At 48.2% G+C, this 18431-nt stretch overlaps 1 protein-coding gene across 1 annotated transcript in view; it reads right to left on the reverse strand.

The window, feature by feature from the left end:
* The window catches only part of MARCH10 (membrane associated ring-CH-type finger 10), a 39206-nt gene extending 29334 nt beyond the window's left edge, over window positions 1-9872 (reverse strand). The window contains exons 1-2 of the mRNA XM_015419930.1: window positions 9786-9872; window positions 9496-9651 (exon numbers count right to left, since the gene is read on the reverse strand). Coding sequence (XP_015275416.1) covers window positions 9496-9651; window positions 9786-9872 — 243 coding nt within the window. The remainder of the gene's footprint in view (window positions 1-9495; window positions 9652-9785) is intronic.
* Window positions 9873-18431: the final 8559 nt, after the last annotated feature.

The following is an 18431-nucleotide window of genomic DNA, read 5'->3' on the forward strand; positions in this document are numbered from 1 at the left end:
GACAGCCTTCAAATATTTGAAGACTACAATCATGTCCCCTCTAAGCCTTCTCTTTTCCAGGCTAAACATACCCAACTCTTTCAGCCTTTCCTCATAAGACTTGGATTCTAACCCTCTCACCATCCTGGTTGCCCTCTTCTGGACACGCTCGAGCTTGTCAGCATCCTTCCTCAAATGTGGTGCCCAAAACTAGACACAGGGCTCCAGGTGAGGCCTGACCATAGCAGAATAGAGCAGAACTACCACCTCCCTTGATCTGGACACAATGCTTCTGTTAATGCATCCTAAGATTGCATTAGCTTTCTTCGCAGCCACATCACACTGCAGGCTCATGTTTAGCTTGTGATCAACCAGAACACCCAGGTCCCTTTCACATGTGCCGCTGTCAAGCCAAGTCCCCCCCATTCTATATCTGTGCCTTTGATTTTTTATACCTAAGTGTAGGACCTTGCACTTATCTCTATTGAAATTCATTTTATTTGTCTCACCCCACTGTTCCAGCCTATCTACTCTAATCCTTGGTTTGTAATGGCTTATGGCTAAATATAAATAAATTTCTATTTCATACTGTGAAGGGGGGTGAGCTGGGAGAGGGGGAGGGGGGGAGGCAGAGGGGGGACAGTCGGAATGAGCAGGGTAATATACTGATCACCCATCAGTTGCTAGGCAGGGTGCTGTGCCTCCCCCCCCCCCCAAAAAAAAGATCTTACAAGAGAAATGTTCCCTGTTTGTTTTCAAACGCATTTCCACCGATATGGGGAGAAAACACTACTGCCACCTGGTGGATAATAGAAAAAATGGCGGGGGAAATGGCTCCAGTTGTCTGCTTATAGCTCATAGCAGCGTGTGAGAGTGGAGAGGAGCACCTGGACCGGTTTTAAACCGGATGCAAATAAGGCGGTGAGGCACTGCAGTGACCTTGAAATCAACACCAAAGGGCAATAAAATGATGCAGACAGCCGCTGACGTGCCGAAACAATTGGAAAACGGATGCAACCTGAAATGCAGACAAGTAATTTGAGAGATAATGTGGCAACAGTGGGAAAGACCAATGCAGATTCAGCCTATAGCTGGGCTCCTTTCCCTGAGTCAGGAGGCAAACGCTTTGCCACTGCCTCCTCTCCAGCGGGTGTGATGGTGTGATGCAGTAGCACGGTGAGCGGATGGGGGGTGGGCTGAGGATTGTTCCATGCAAGCCCCAGGATGCCCAGCCGGCCTGCCCGAGGGGACGGCTGCACAGCTCGCTTCCTCTCCCTGCAAAATGAAACTTGGAAGTGACTGCAGCTCCTCCCTCTTGTTTACCCGCCGAAGAGGCCACTTCTTTCTCCCCCCACCCCCAGAGGTTTACAAGCAGCTGGGGCAGCAGGAAGGGACTCATGTTTGGCACCACAGTGGTAAGACTCCTGGCACTGAGAAAGACCACAGGGTCTGCAGGCCTGGCTCGAAGGAGCAGAGCTGCCCCCCCAAGCCCGAACGGCCCTGGTATTTCCTTAAACTAAGGTCCCTCCCTGATGCCCACCCTAACCCACTTCCACTGCCTTAGTGCTGGGCAGCATACATAATGCAGAACAGCTCTGTTTGTCTGGGAGACAAACTGTACTCAGTGAGTAAAAAGGTAAAGGTAAAGGTTCCCTTGCTCGAAAGCCAGTTGAATCCAACTCTTGGGTCACAGTGCTCATCTCCGTTTCCAAGCCGAAGAGCCAGCGCTGTCCGAAGACGTCTCCGTGTTCATGTGGCCGGCATAAGGTGCACGGAACGCTGTTACCTTCCCACTGAAGTGGTACCTCTTTATCTACTTGCAATTTCTTGCTTTCGAACTGCTAGGTTGGCAGGAACTGGAACTAGAGACGGGAGCTCACTCCGTCATGCGGCACACTCGGGTCTCGAACTGCTGAACTACTGACCTTCCACAGCCTGCAGTTCAGCGTCTTAACCACTTGAGCCACCGCAGCTCCGTACTCAGTGAGTACAGTTGAACAAAACCTCCTTAATGCTTGTAGTGGCCAGCCGTGGTGTACCAGGCCTATTTGGTGCCCAAGGCAGATAATTTTTTAACACCCCCCTCCTCTATTTACTTTTTTGGCCATCAAATCACAGCTGACTTACGGCAATCCTGTAGGATTTCCAAGGCAAGGGAAGTTCAGAGGTGGTTTGCCGTTGCTGGCCACCATGCTGGCCCTGCTCAGCTTCAGAGATCTGTCAAGGTCAGGCTGGGCTGGAGCTACCTGGGTCGGGGGCCCACCTCTATACGACAAAATTATTTTCAGTAATAATCATGAAATAAAATGAATAATAATAATGGTCAGAAAATAGATCCAGGTGGCTGTAGCCATGTTAGTCTGAAGCAGCAGAACAAAGTGTGGTCTTAAAGGTGCCACTGGACCCAAACTTTGTTTGCATGGGTAGAAAATAAACACAGACAGTGAAAAATTTCTTCTATTTAACTTTGTATATATATGGCTCTTGAGAGTCCCTTGGACTGCAAGGAGATCAAATCAGTCAATCCTAAAAGAAATCAACCCTGACTGTTCCCTGGAAGGCCAGATAATGAAACTGAAGCTCAAAGACTTTGGCCACCAAATGAGAAGGGAGCACTCACTGGAGAAGACCAAATGAGAAGGGAGCACTCACTGGAGAAGACCCTGATGCTGGGAAAGACTGAAGGTAAAAGAAGACGGGGATGGCAAAGGATGAGATGGTTAGACAGTGTAATCGATGCAACCAACATAAAATTGAGCAAACTTCAGAGGACGGCGGAAGACAGGAAGGCCTGGCATGATCTGGTCCATGGGGTCGCGAAGAGTCGGACTCGACTGTGCGACTGAACAACAACAAATATAATCATGCCAGTAAGATTCAAATTCCAACATGGTATTCCATCACAAGAGCCAGTGTGGTGTAGGGGGTTAAAGTGTCAGAGTACGATCTGGGAAATCTGGGCTCAAATCCCCACTCATGCTGTAGAAGCCTGCTGGGTGACCTTGGGTCAGTCACATTGTCCTCAGCCTAGCCCTGGCCTGGAGAGTCCCAGACTTAGCCTGATCTCCTCAGCTCTCAAGAGGCTAAGCAAGGACGATGTTGTAAGCAGGCAGAGCCCTTCTCTTTATTGAGAGGCAATCTGGAGGGGAACCCCCCCATTGTACAGCACCCCAAGGGATCATAGGCAGGCAGACTTGACCTAAGTGCACACCAGATGGATCCAAACAGGCAGGCCTCACCCTTATGCCTGGGCAAAGACCCTGGTAGGTGTGACATCAAGGTCTGACCCCGCTGCAACCTCTGCCTCCGCCCCGGCATCTGCAGAACCCAAGCAATGGAGCTCCCTCCCCCCAGAGCTAACACCCGGCCCCCTGGATCGCTAATCCTATCAACCTTGTCTCACCTTTTCCTCCCCACATTTCCTTCACAATAACAACTCCCAATGTCTATCCCCTTTCTCACCTAATACAAAAGGAGGTTCACCAAACAGTATTGTTTCTTTTTTATTAGTTTATGTAATGTATTCAATAGCTGCCATTGAATGCATAACATGTATGTGAATCACATCGGTAATTGAAATGCTATGTAAAGCTTCGTCCTGGGCTAGGATCCAAATCCATCCAATCACAATGCTAGCCCAGGAAGAACCAACCAATCTCTTGTCAGCAAGCTCTCTGAGCGGGAATGTCGATGGTTGGTCTTTATCAGGGGTCATTTCGTAGAAAAGAGGTGCAGGAGCTCATTAGCATAACTCATTACCATAAATTATTTGCATATGCCACACCCCCTGACATCACCGGAAGTGTGTCAGAAGGCAACACCCACCGCTCAGGCTCCACTGGACTCTTTTGGATTGCTAGCTATTGGGGGGGGGGACATACAGATCTATCTTCGCAGAGGAGGGAGAGCTTGTGCCTGAATAAAACTTGGTCTTAAAGGTGCCACTGGACTGTTTTGGACCGGGGGGGGGAATGCAACTTACCTGGCTGCTTCTTGCTGTGACTGAGGGCTGCTGGGAGCAGGGGGTGGGGCTTGTTGCATGTGCCCGCCCCCTGGGCTCTTTACTGCCGGAGCTCCGCTCCTATGCGCTCCTGCAGGAAATGACCCCTGGTCTTTATGTAAACAATCTCATTGGTTGGTAATGTACAGTAAGGTGTGGCTACATTCGCCGGGAGAGTTTAAAAAGGGAACGGCTATCAGATGTTGATCCGTGTTGGAGTTGTGTTCGAATTATTGAATAAAGTTGAATCTTTGCTGAATCACTTTCCGACTACTTTGTTAAGCGAGCGACTTAACAGTTTAATTGGCAATGCATTAGTACTCTGAATCACCAGAGGAGGCAATCAAGGTCCCAGCCCAAACCTTATTTTACAGCCAGAATCCCTCCCCAGACATCTCCTGTCTCTTTTGTCAATTCCTGGGAACTCTATTCAGAGCTTCCCAGACTCTTTGTTTTACTTGTAGTAAACTTCATCAGTGCTTTGTTCTGAGGGACAGTCACATTAGCATACCCTCAGGTCCAGTTCTGGGGTATAAATAGACAGACACAGCCCCCGTTGCTGTGTTTGTGTTCTCCTGGATCTAAACTGCACACCCAGGACACTGGACGCCTCGCTCTTCCCCTGGATCGCTGCTCTCCTGGACAGGTAGCTATGATTCCTCCAACATCCTCTTTTACTCCCGTTACTCCCTTTACTTCTACGTTGGTCTCGTATGTGTGCTGTCTCTTGTGTGCTTCTTGTATGTTAGCCGCCTTATTTTCTATCAAATAAAATCAATCTCTATTTTACCTTGGACTGGTTATTTCAAGAGTTCTCTTAACGGAAAGATCCCCGTAAACACCGGTAGCGCATTCTTACTCATTACTCCCCTCTCACCGGCCTTGGTCTCCTTTGCTAATTCCCCCAACTAAAATAGGAGACAGACCCCTTTGGGGGCAACACAATGCAGAGGGAGGCAATGACAAACCATCTCCAAATATCTCTTGCCTTCTTGAAAACCCTAAAGGTAAAGGTTCCCTTGCTCGAAAGCCAGTCGAATCCGACTCTAGGGTTGCGGTGCTCATCTCCGTTTCAAAGCCGAAGAGCCAGCGCTGTCCGAAGACGTTTCCGTGGTCATGTGGCCGGCATGACTAGACACTGAGGCGCATGGAACGCTGTTCCCTTCCCACCGAAGTGGTACCTATTTATCTACTTGCAATTTCTTGCTTTCGAACTGCTAGGTTGGCAGTAGCTGGAACTAGAGATGGGAGCTCACTCCATCATGCGGCACCCGGGTCTCGAACTGCTGAACTACTGACCTTCCACAGCCTGCAGTTCAGCGTCTTAACCACTTGAGCCACCCTACAGGGCACCATAAATCAGCTGTAGCGACACACACCACCCGTCTCCTGAGCAGGCACTCGAGAGGCTTCTGTTCGCCATTCCGAAGCCCAAGAGCTGACCATCCCAAACATCCGCAAGGAATTTTTGAGAGCTAGCAGTCTGCCTTTGTACGTATTTTTACTAACTATAGCGAAAGCATCACTAAATAGTGATCACAAGCTTCAAGAGACTGGATGTTAAGAAACACACTACTCCCCAAAGAAGGTGCCCCCATCCGCCATTGTTTCCAAAGGACTAAAGTCAAACCAGAGAATCTCTGCAGAAGAAACTGGAGGTGGGGGCGGGGTTTGCAAGCCCAGCAGAACCACTGCAATGTACAGAGTATCCAGCAGTGGCAGTGCAATCACAGAGTGCCCAGCAGAACCCAGTGCTATTGTGGCAATGCCAGCTGATGTCAAGCACAGAATCACAGTCCAAGTGGGGTGTGTGGAAGCCCAGCAGAACCAGTGCACTGTACAGTGCCCAGCAAGCCCAGTGCCTTCAGTTTGCTACTATAGTACTCTTAAATACATTCTGTCACCAAGCAGGACAGGGGTGAGATAAGGTTACCATATCTTGAAAAGCAAAAAAGAGGACCAGGGGTCATTTCCTGCGGGACCGCACAGGAGCGGAGCTCCGGCAGTAAGGAGTCCAGAGGGCGGGCACATGCAACAAGCCCCACCCCCTGCTCCCAGAAGCCTTCAGTCAGGCCATGAGGAACAAGAAGCAGCCAGGTAAGTTGCAGAGCCCCCCCCGGCCCGCCTTCAGGTACAAGCTCTCCCTCCTCTGTGAGGACAGATCTGCACGTTCCTCCCCCAAAAGCTAGCAATCCAAAACAGTCCAGTGGAGCCTGACCAGTGGGTGTTGCCTTCTGACACACTTCTGGTGATGTCAGGGGGTGTGGCATATGCAAATATGTTATGCTAATAAATTATGCTAATAAGCTCCTGCACCTCTTTTGCTACAAAATGACCCCTGACTATGACCAGTCTCATTTTAAATAGTATGACGCATGCTAAGTCTCTCAGTTCTCGATTATACTCAGAATTGAACTTTGTTGGTCTCGGAGGTGCAATGGGATCCAAACTTAGTTCTCACATCTGTTTGTCAACTCTTGTATTAATATGCTAATATGCTGTTATTCACAGGTCTTACCAACTGCTTCAATCCAATCTCAACTATCCTTATTGCCCAGTTACTTATGCACCTTGACTCTAACTAGCCCTTCCTAGCAACTAAGCCCCCCTAGCTATATGTAAGGCTTGAGGAAAACTGTTTCAGTATATCTGATGGAACTTATACATGCAATCTTATACCCAGAATTTTTAAATAATTTTTTATTATTTTTTGATTACAAACACTACAAAAACACTACAACACTAACTCTAACCTAAAATAAGCCATACAAGGATCATATATAATGATTAGATGCATATTTAGCTAAAGCTCTCTCTATAAAAAAATAGTTTTTTGAATATAGCTAATTTCTACTGGTTCTATTAAAGTAAAAGGTTCCCTTGCTCGAAAGCCAGTCGAATCTGACTCTAGGGTTGCAGTGCTCATCTCTGTTTCAAAGCCGAAGAGCCAGTGCTGTCCGAAGACATTTCCGTGATCATGTGGCCAGCATGACTAAACACAAAGGCGCATGGAACGCTGTTACCTTCCCACTGAAGTGGTACCTATTTATCTACTTGCAATTTCTTGCTTTCAAACTGCTAGGTTGGCAGGAGCTGGAACTAGAGATGGGAGCTCACTCCGTCATGTGGCACACACTCGGGTCTCGAACTGCTGAACTACCAACCTTCCACAGCCTGTAGTTCAGCATCTTAACCACTTGAGCCACCACAGCTCCTACTGGTTCTATTACAGACTGGTAAATATAAAATTGAATCAAGTAAATACAAACAATAAGACTTTTAGACTTATACAATTCTACTCAATCTGTTTCTTCCCTTTATCTTTCTTCTTTTCATATTTTCATTTGACTTTCAGGACTTTTGGGGCTGCCACCCCTAATTCTGATTCAGAGTCTTCTTCTGGGTTTCTACTCGCTGTTGATTCCGAATCTCCCATCCCATGTGTGCTGCTTTTTTCTTCGATATTTTGTTCCTCTGCTGTATCTTTTTTGTTCGCTGGTTTTTGTTGCTGTTCCAAGAACATCTTCGCTTTTAAAACAGAGTATCTTTTCTTTTTTATCTTTGTAGTGGAAGATCAGTCCTTTGGGTATTATCCATCTGTAGGGGATGCAAGAAACCGGTTAAATTTTTGTATTGAATCCTCTTCTTTCTTATTTCAAATGGAATGTCTTTTAAGACTCTGATTTCTTCGTCTTTGATTTTTAAGGTAGTCCCATTTGTAGTCTACAGCATGATGTCTCTTGTTGATCTTTTAGAGAATCTTGGCACTATCTCCCCCGGCAGGCTCTTTTTCTTAATAAATTCTGGATATTATTTATTTATTATTTATTACTTTCGACTTCTATACTGCTCCATTCCCACAGGCTCGGAGCGGTTTACATTGTAAATTACTTCACCTATCTAAGGCCACAGTATATATATATGGGGGAAGGTGACTGCCTACTGGCACCCAGGCAGCAAGGCTCTGTTGTCGTCGTCTGCTCTTCAAGTGGGCTCTGTTGTTGTTGTTCGGCTTTTCCACCTCCTGGCGTCTCGGTACAGGTCTTTATTACAGCAACTCCTTCTGGCGGTGCAGGTCTTATGTCTGATAAACCAAATCCAAATGTCTGATAGACCAAATGTCCGATAGACCAAATCTTATGTCCGATAGACCAAATCCAGATCGCTTTGCAATGTGTCCGCTGTTAAACCTGTCATTGGGGCCAGTGCTTCACTTAGTATTTCTTTCAGATTCTCATCTTGCTGTTCAGGAACACCTTGAAATCTCAGAACATACGCTGATTTTTCCATTTGTAGTCTTTCGAGTTGATCTTTATCAGAGGATCTTTGTTTTTCCATCACCTCCAGTCTTTGATTAGTCTCTTTTGCTTTGGCTTCAACCTTTTTCACTGATTTTGCAGTCTCCTCTGTTTTTAAGTTCGTCTCTTTAAGCTGTTTTTGGCTCTCATCCAACTTCTTGTTGGTGTTAGTCATCTGCTCCAGCAGAGGGTGTAATGCAGTAGCCAACATGTTCAAGAAGTCAATCTTTACTTCCAGTTTAGTAGCCAGATGTGTTGATCTTGTAGTTCCAGGAGAGTGTCTCGGTCTCGTTGCCATCTTTTCTGCCCGCCATTGTTTATATTTCAAGGAAAGTTTTCAAAAGTCAGCAAAAGTTGCTTCAAAAGTTCACTTTAATTAGATTTGTACTTTGCCTGATTCAATCGACCATCGCCGTTTCTCCTCGCCCCTCTCGCTAAACAATTTTGCTTTAAAAAGTATGGGGGGGGAGATGTGAACTAGCTCCCTCCCCCCTCCGATGCCATTCGGGACTTTGGATATACACTTTGCCAGATAGCCAGTCAGAAAGAAATTTGCACTCACGCTTTGTTCCACACCTGCTGCAGAGGTAGGGAGAGCTTTATTTTCATTGGATCACTTGTTCGCTCACCCAGTGTATGCCTCTTAGTGCCATAATGGCACCGTGGCAATGGGACCTATCGGAGCTTGGAGGTGCCTCAATTCCTTGGCCGCAGCCTCGGGAGAGGCAACCTCCAGTGCCCCAGGCTGGGAGTCCCCTACAAGGACTCCAGCGGTGTGTGTCTGGATCAACCAGCCCCCATCTCATCCGCCGCATCACGGGCCACTCCTTTCAGAGCACCAAAGGAGTGCGCCCGCCATGGAAGTCGCTGAAACCGGAAGTCAGCTTATACCCAGAATTAAACTTTGTTGGTCTTAAAGGTGCCACTGGACTCAAACTTTGTTCTGCTGTTAACCATAGTTTACCATGATACCTTAATGGTTTTAAAGCCATAGTTTACTATGGTATCTAAATGCAGCCTAACTAGTGAGCAGAACACTGTTAATTGGAGAGTTCTAAGATATTCTGTTTTATGACCAAGACATTTGACATTTGACCCATGGGGCCCATACATTACTTTTTCATTTTCTTCCTGAATTGCTGGGGAGAGCGCAAGGTTATCATCAGAGTACTCTTCACTTTGACTTGAGTTTGATCCCTCAAGATAACGAATACTTACCTGTCTGTTAACAGAGAGTCGTGAAATCCATGGCCTTTCATAACTACGCCCAGCAGAGATGGATGATACACTTGTCTGCCTCGAGTCTTGTCTGGTATGTTGTTCTCGCTTCTTCTCAGCCTGCTCTCTAGTTTGCTCTTGTTTTCTCAGGCAAGCCTAAGAGACAAAGCAAACATCGGTCTGAGAGGAGGCACACGCTGGATACAACGAAGGCACACCTGGATCCAGGTGACCCCCTCCCTCCTCTTTTCAAGGCTGTCTGTCGTGGGAAAGTGATCAGATCGCCCTACCTGATATTCTGTATCCATCTTGTGCTGCATCTCCCTCAGGTACTGAGCATCACTGATAAACTTCTGTCTTTCTTTTGCCTCATACATGGCAATGCTTTGGGGGAACCTAGGTATAAAAAACAGATTGTCATGAAATGAGGGCTAATCTCGGGGAATTTTCTTTCTTCAGACTCAGCAGCCAACTGTGATCACTAAGCTCACGTCACCTAAGCCATATCGATGTCATCCTTTCTATTTAAATCAGGAGAAAAAGTTCAGTGTGAAATACTTGGTCAGGTGTCTTACAGTATTTCAAGCCTTAGAGACAGGGCTATTTTGGGGCAGGAAGGCACAGGAATGGAGTTCCGGCTGACTCCCGAGTTGGCCACGCCCAGCAGGAACGCATTAGTATAATAGGCCACACCCAACAGCAGGAACTCATTAGGATTGGGTACATTAGGGGTGTGTGGCCTAACATGCAAAGGAGTTCCTGCTACAAAAAAAGCCCTGGGTGTTGACCACAAACAAGATAAACGGAATAAGCAGCAAAAGGTGGGTGTGGCTGGATAACCACACTTCTGGTAAGATGGGGGTGCGGCCTAATGTGCTAATGAGCTGTGCTGGCAGGGGTGTGGCCTAATATGCTAATGAGTTTCTTGTGTTGGGTGTGGCCTATCATGCTAATGAGTTTCTGGTGTTGGGTGTGGCCTATTATGCTAATGAGTTCCTGCTGGGCTTTTTCTACAAAAAGAGCCCTGCTTAGAGACATGGGATAGACCAAAACCATTTAAAAAGAAATATACCAAAAACTGGTCTTTCAAATAAAAAAAAATCTAACTTTTAATAAAGAACCAAACACTAAATTATCTACAAAAAAGGACACAGGCACATTATTTCCTTAGACTTGGATCCTAATCTCCCTTTCTGCTTGCAGAAGCGGGGGAGGGAGGTTTTTGCTGTTTTTACTGTTGCACTGAAGACTCCCCCCTCCCATTTCAACCTCCATAATATCCCAGGAGGGTTCAATGATCCCCCAAGGGGCATAACGGGGGTGGGGGTGGTAAAGAATGCAGTGGGAAGAACTAGGTGTCAGCAAGCTGCCAAATTTCTTTTCTGTTCTCCATGTATGCGCTTGATTGCTTTCGCTTTCATATGTAGACCTGTTGATGCGCTTAAATGCTTAGCTGCTGGAACGTCTATATCTCTCAAGGCCACAGGTGGTTGCTGCTAGATAGTTGCTTGGGTGATCTCACGAAGAACTGTGGGAAGGAGATATGTTATGCCGCCTAGAAGCGTTTGCTCCCAGGCCCAATGGCGCGCGGGGGAACTCCCGCAATTGGGCCTCAGTTGTTTGAATGTACTGTAACCTGCCATGCATGTTGCTCCCCGCTCATTCCTAACAGTGATCCTGTACATGCACCTATAGCTTCAAATAATAGTAAAACCTTCCTGCAAGAGTGTACTTCATTGATGCTGTGGGGAAGCCTGACACTAGGTGGAAAAGTTGTTATTTATGCAGTATAGCTCCGTTTTCGCTGCATAGAATCCAAGCCTTATTCTTTGACATTTATCCAAGATGGTAGTTTTATATGCTACAAGAAGTTAGGTAAAGGTAAAGGTTCCCTTGCTCGAAAGCCAGTCGAATTCGACTCGAGGGTTGCGGTGCTCATCTCTGTTCCAAAGCCGAAGAGCCAGCGCTGTCCGAAGACGTCTCCGTGGTCATGTGGCCGGCATGACTAAACACCAAGGCGCACGGAACGCTGTTACCTTCCCACCGAAGTGGTACCTATTGATCTACTTGCAATTTCTTGCTTTCGAACGGCTAGGTTGGCAGGAGCTGGAACTAGAGACGGGAGCTCACTCCGTCATGCGGCACACTCGGGTCTCGAACTGCTGAACTACCGACCTTCCACAGCCTGCAGTTCAGCGTCTTAACCACTTGAGCCACCGCTCAAGTTACATGTTGGCTAATTCCAGGATTTAGGTCAGCCAGCATGCTTGTGAATCAATGTCAGCATGTCTGTGAATGAATTACATTTTTATACCAAAGAGAGTATATGAATCAGCAGACGGCTGAAGTGGAAATGTGCAAGACTACTGTTATCTTGAGGAGACGGGCCACTGCTCATTCTAGCCATGGGCGTATTTTACTAATAGGCTCATAGAATCTACCGCTTGCAGCTGTTAGAAAAGCTGTCTTTTAGCCATTATTTTCATGCTTCCGTATGAAGGAGTTATTTGAAAGGGAGTATGACCACCAGGTGTTGCTCATCAGTCTTGGCCAAACATGATACTGCCCAATGAGTAGATATAAAAGGTGGGAGGCAGAAGCAGGGAGCTTCACTGTAAACCAGACTACAGAGAGACTGCTCACTTCAAAAAGGATGTGGACAGACTGGAGCGCGTGCAGAGGAGAGAGCAATGCAGATTATCAGGGGCCTGGAGACCAAACCCTGTGAGGAAAGGCTGATGGACTTGGGAATGTTCAGTCTGGAGAAGAGGAGGTTGAGAGGGGGGTCACAATGGCTCTGTTGAAGTCTTTGAATATCTACTTAGAGGATATTGGGGAAAACCTTTTTACAGTAAGAGTTGTGCCACGGTGGCATCAGCTGCCTAGGGAGGTGGGGAGCTCCCCCTCACTGGCAGTCTTTAAGCAGCGGCTGGACAAACACTTGTCAGGGATGCTCTAGGCTGATCCTGCATTGAGCGGGGGGGGAAGGTTGGAGTAGATGGCCTCTGTGGCCCCTTCCGTGTGATTCTATAATTCTGAGGGCTACCAGGCTCCCTCCCACCAACAGAAGGGAAGTATGTTACTGCCTGCATATTTGTGCTATTTTTTAAATTTCTTTTCTTATATTCAATCACTTTTTATTTAAGAGTATCTGGTCTCCATGAGCTTCTTGACCTGCCCAATCCTGAAGAATTTCTACCTTGGATAGAACAATAGCCCAGCCCACAGCAAACTCCAAATTTGAAACCCCTCCTTGAATTACCATTGCTTAAAGAAAGTCCATGTCTGGATTTGAAGGATTTATAATAAGCTATGTGGCTTCCTGAGTTAACATTCTTTTTTTAGGAGCTTAAAAAACAGGTTGCTTGCCTGTATCTGTTGTTCTCTGAGTGAGCATCTGCACATTCACATGGATGGTATTTGTGGCTGCTCAGAGCCAGGATTCATAAGCTTCTATGGCTTTTAGGTGTGGAGATCTTCTTCCATCAGGTTCACAGCTCAGACCAAGCATGTCCCGAGGGGAGGAGCTGTACCTTTCCACACATTCCCTTCCAAAATGTAAGAGTGCGTTGCAGGATGTCTGTGGTGGAAAAGGTGGAGGGGCTACGTGAGTGCAGAACAAGGGTTCCAGGTAAGCAGCCTGTTTTGACTCCTTTGTGTTCTCTGTGCATCACAGTGATTACTACAAACTAGCAAACTGGCCTCCTTGGAGGCAGGTACAGGTGCTACTGCTCAAACAAAGGAGGTATCATCTCAGGCCCTCACATCAAGGGCTTCAGGCCTGCACCCAGATGTCTGGCCTGTACAACTTTGGTAGAAGTAGTTCAGGCCCATAGTTAACGCGGGGCCCATGGGGCCCGACCTCCCCTCCCCCAATCCTCAGCTCCACCTCCCTCCCACGGCCCCCTCACCCCGATCGATCACTTCTTCCCTCCTCCCCCCCCTCTGCTCTGGATGGCTGGGTTCAAGGTGAAGCCAACCGCAGCCCAGGCAAGTGAGCAGGTGGGCGGCGGCATTTGGCCCTGGGTCCTGCTGGGCCGGGCTGGGTGGGATGAGACCTGGCCCGGCGCTTCTCGCTGGGCGGCACTGAGCAGGTGAGCAGTGGGCCAGGGACTCTGACTCTGGCGGTGAGGCGTTTTGCGCCCACCGCGGGCAGGGCGAGGTGGCAGGGAGGAAGGCAGGGCGCCCCCGGTGGCTTGGGAGTAGTAGCAGCACCACAGTAGCTGAGCCACCCCCATGAGGAAGGCCAGTCGAGGCTGCGGAGGCTGCGGGGGGGGGGCACCGAGCGCTTCTCCCGGCAGGGGGGATGAGAGCAACAATGGGAGGGACCGCTGGCTGGAGGTACCAAGCCATTCCTGTCCCACCTGGGTAACAAAGAGGCCACACGTGGCTGGGGGGGAGGGGACAGCAAACCACTCACCCTGTGCACCTGTTCCTCCTCTCAACCTCTCCGCGCCGACGCACCCCCCGTCCCCGGCCACGACAAAGGCCAGGCAAGCTGAGACCACGGGCACCAACCCAAGGCCGCCGCCCCCTCCTCCCCAGCCTTACACGCTCCTGCCAACAAGGAAGCAACACAAGCTGGGCCGTCGATCCAAGCCACTAAGCAGCGCCTTGCTTCTTCTTCCCGCACCCCCCCCACGCAGAAGACGAAAGGGGCTCAAGGCGATGCTGAATTTTCTTGGATCTTTGAAATTCAAGCTACTTCAGCAGCACCTTGCTTCTTCTCTCCCCCCCCCCCCCCCCCACACAACAAAACCATTAAAATGACAGGCGCTCAAGACGATGCTGAAGTGGCTTGGATCTTTGAGACATATAATGCACTGCACAGACATATAACGGCCCCCCCCCCGAGAAAAACATTGGCCCCCTGAGCAAAAAGTTGTTAGCTATGGGCCTGAGTAGCTCCCTGCAGAAGGCTAACAATCCTTCTGCATTGACAGTAGAATGAGCTTTGTCTGTTGTGAGTGTGGCTTGTAAGTCAGATCATAACAGAGTTCGATAGTATGCGGAATCCTACAACTAAGGGCCTGGCGTGATCTTGTCCATGGGGTCGCGAAGAGTCAGACTCGACTGTGGACTGAACAACAACAACACAACTAAGTATCCAGGAAGAGGAATGTCATCTGTTATGGCCTGAGGACAGAGGAAGAGAGTTCTTCTAAGATCTAAAAAGTGTAGAGTCTGCCCTCCATTTGCAAGAAAAAGGGGTAAATGCAGGGATGATAAGTACTTGATTTAAAAGGAAGTGTGACACCACTTTAGGCAGAGATGGAAAATTAGGACATAAGGACACTTTGTCCCTAAGGAAATGAAGACAAGGAGGGTGAGACTACAAAACACAAAGCCCAGAGACCTCCTGACATAACTGATGGCAACAAGAGGGGAAGAACCCCTCGAGGTTGAATAAAGGCAGAGCACAGGTGGTGAGTAACAAAGGGCATGTCCATGAGTTGTTTGAGGACAACTTGTAGGTCTGGGGCAGTTGTAGGTCTGTAGGTATTGGAAACTGAAGTGGAGTTTTCAGTTAAACAAAGCCTCAGAGGAACTGTTTCTCTGAGCATTGAGGGAACAGTGAGATTGCAGCCAGATGGACCCTAGGCAATGAGCGCTAGAGACAGTACTAGAGACAGAAGGCAGAGTTGTTGTTGTAGGATGAAAGGGGATCCCATTCATGCTAAGGGAGTATAGGTAGAGAAATACTTCCACCTGCTGTAGTAGGATCATGTGGCTAAAAGGCTTCCTGGCATGAAACAGGGCGTCTGTCAAAGGCACTGGGAGCAGACATACAATACACACAGGCTGGGAGATCTGGAACCTTTGGTGAGTTGATATCGCACACTGTTTCCACAATAGTGAAAACCCCCATATTTATGCCTTTATATCTGTGCATTCTTTTAAGTTTTCTGCAGTGGAATTTTCCTTACCAGGCGCAGACCTGCACTTTCTCCCCTTTCCCAACGTTTTCTGAATCCCCAGTTTTAGCAACTTTTTAAAAAATCTCAGGTACAAACGCACTGCTTTCTAGTGGGGAAATCCCCATGTCTACAAAATCCCCACCGCACCTCCATTTCTGGTTACACCCTTGCATGCTTGGCCCTCTCTGCTCATTCACGTGACCACTCTTCCTTTCCGGATGCAGTTTTCTTTTAAACTACTTTTATTGCCCACCAACGAACGGCCCAGCTCTGGTGTACCTTCTTAGTAAACTCCTGGCAATTGTTCCTGGAGTCCAGCATATGTTGCAGTTGCAACTGAATACCTTTTTTGTTGATAGCCTTTAAAAGTTACTGCAGCCGCCTTTAGCACCTAAGTGCCATCACTGAGGAGGGGATAATATGCATAAACAGACTAACTACATTGTGAAGAGTTTTCCACACATGAAACAGTTTCTGTGCCACAGGTAGTTCCACTCCTGTGAGGATATTTCCCCTCCACTGTCAGCGACAGTTCAAAGCCATCTTCTGTGTTCCAGGGCACCTCAGAACCATCACTGCGAGGGGGGAAACCAGAAATAATCTATCTAGACTGTGAGGCACTGGAAGAGAGTTTTCAGAGCCATCACTGAGGTAACTACACTAGGGTCCTGGTCACACGGGTCAGAAAATGCAGGGGGGAAGCGTGGCTGTTTGCCCCAAAGCAAACGAATGTGCGGCCACCAGATCACACGTCCCGCCGACGTCCCGTGGTTCGGGGGGAGGTGCTGATCACACGACAATCCTGCAGTGCGGCAAAGAAGCGGCGCGGCGCGGCGCGATCACAGCAGCAATGGCTAGGTGCTGCTGCCATGGCAAACGGGGTTGTTTTTTTAAAAAAAAAAACGAAGTGTACGCATGTGCCGTTGGGTGCGTGTGCGCACCCCGTGGAGACTTGGGGAAAAAACCCTTTTTGCGACGGGACATGGGCAGGCGCCGGATGCCACGAACTACCACTGGAGACGCGATCAGATGCCCGCCCTTGCCCAGCGGTTTCCAGAATCTAGTACCTTGGAGGTACTGGTTTTTTACGCCGCATCTTCGGCGGGAAGCCTCGGGTTCCCCACGGGAGCTCTACGCTTCCCAGATGTTGCGGTGTGATCACGCCCGGAAAATCCGCCAATCTTCCGTCCGTGGCCCATCACAACCCGTTTACTACCTGATTTTCCCCAGTGTTTTTTTTACTCTGCTTCTGCGGCGGAGCAAAACGGGTTGCCGACATGGCTCATCAACTTGGGATCTTCTGGCGTGCCTACTATGCATGCGCACCGCGATGATATCACCCGGAAGTGACATCATCACATTGCTGCCGTCGGGAGGGTGGCACTCTAGTTTTTGGGCAAAACTCTACAGTTTTTTTGCCCTTAAAACCATAGAGTTTGCCCAAAAACTAGAGCATCACCCCCGACAGCAGCAACACGATGATATCACTTCTGGATGACATCATCATGAGTCCCTGTTCAGGGGCGGGGCTTTCCCAGCTGGCCAGCGATAAAATCAGAGCCCCGAAGACCAGGGTATCCCCTGGCTGAACTGGGGGGTCTGGCAACCCAAGGTGAAGTTCTTTATCTCCATGCTACAAAAAGCTTCAGCTGCCCATTTCCAGACATTAAGCCTCTATTAGGCTGCGATCACACGCACAATTAGCCCCGCCATAGCTGTGAATGCCAGGCGGGTTTAGAGGGCGCGATCAGACACGCCAGAAGATCCCATCCGGCAGCCTGGAGCCCGCCGCTGGGAGCAAGATAGGTCAGTAATATCCCTTTAAGCCTCCATTAAATGGACACAATATTTTTTCTCCAGGCAGTTGGCAACCCTGTTCCTGCCTGCAGGTATAAGGGCCTGGCATGGACAGAGGCACGACACAAATGGCAAGACTGCCAAGAGGTCCCTGTTCCTTTGGCTCTCAGCCTGATGTCAAGGCCTGCCTCGGCCCAGCCTGTATATTGTGGAAACACTTTGTTTACGTCAACGATCCACCTTCTCCCCGGTGGGGACCCAAAATGGCTTCCTTTGTTCTCTCCTCTGTCGTATCCTCACAACAACTCTGTAAGGTAGATTAGACTGTGTGGATGTGACTGTCCCAATGTTACCAGGCAAGCGTCTAGGGGATTCGTAGTGGGGATTCGAACCATGGTGTCCCGGATCCGAGGCCAACACTCCAATCGGGGTACACACTAGGTTATATGCCAGGTGTAACTAGGGTTATATGACTGAGGAAAACATAAATGAAGCAACTGGATCATCTTTGTCTGAAAGCATCTCAGGTCCAATGTTCCCTCTAAGCTGTGGAGTCTTGTGAGCAAAAATTCTACTTTCTGAGCTCCTGGCATTAAAATTGTGAGCGAGCGATTTGGCTACTGCATATGTTAGTTTGCTCTGGAGCTTCCTGAGCTAAGACAAAAATGGGTGAGCCGGAGGCTAAAAAACTGTGAGCTAGCTCACGCTAATTCAGCTTAGAGGGAACACTGCTCAGGTCCTAATTCTTGATTTCCTGCCTCTAAAGGGTCTTTCCTAAAGGGTCACATTTCTGTTCTCATGTTGAAGAATGCCTTGAACAAAGGAACAGACTGAATGGAAATACATTTTGAGAGCCATGCCTGGCCCGAATTAGACAGTAAAGGAGAATATTTGTGATTTTTAAATTTTTCTGTTTTTATAGCTTCCCCCCCTTTTTTGTGCTTTCCATCTATTCTGGTTTTTCTTCTATATTTTTTGCACAATAATCTCTGCCCAAGGTTTTGTGAGTAGTCTTAGTTTTCCCATATCATACCCTGGTCCAAATACCATGTTTGTTCCCCAGATAAAAGTCAAGCTTGATTTGCTCCTTGGATAAGAAGCTTTTAAAAGTTTTTCTGGTCATCTGAAGAACCAGATAAAGGTCTTCCAGATATCTGAATATCCAGATGGTGGCAATTTATGGTTTCTAAAGACTTGGGACCTCAGATGAGTCAAGAGAAG

Source organism: Gekko japonicus, unplaced genomic scaffold (genome assembly GCF_001447785.1).
Source record: "Gekko japonicus isolate JY-2015 unplaced genomic scaffold, Gekko_japonicus_V1.1 scaffold3781, whole genome shotgun sequence".
Lineage (NCBI taxonomy): Eukaryota > Metazoa > Chordata > Lepidosauria > Squamata > Gekkonidae > Gekko > Gekko japonicus.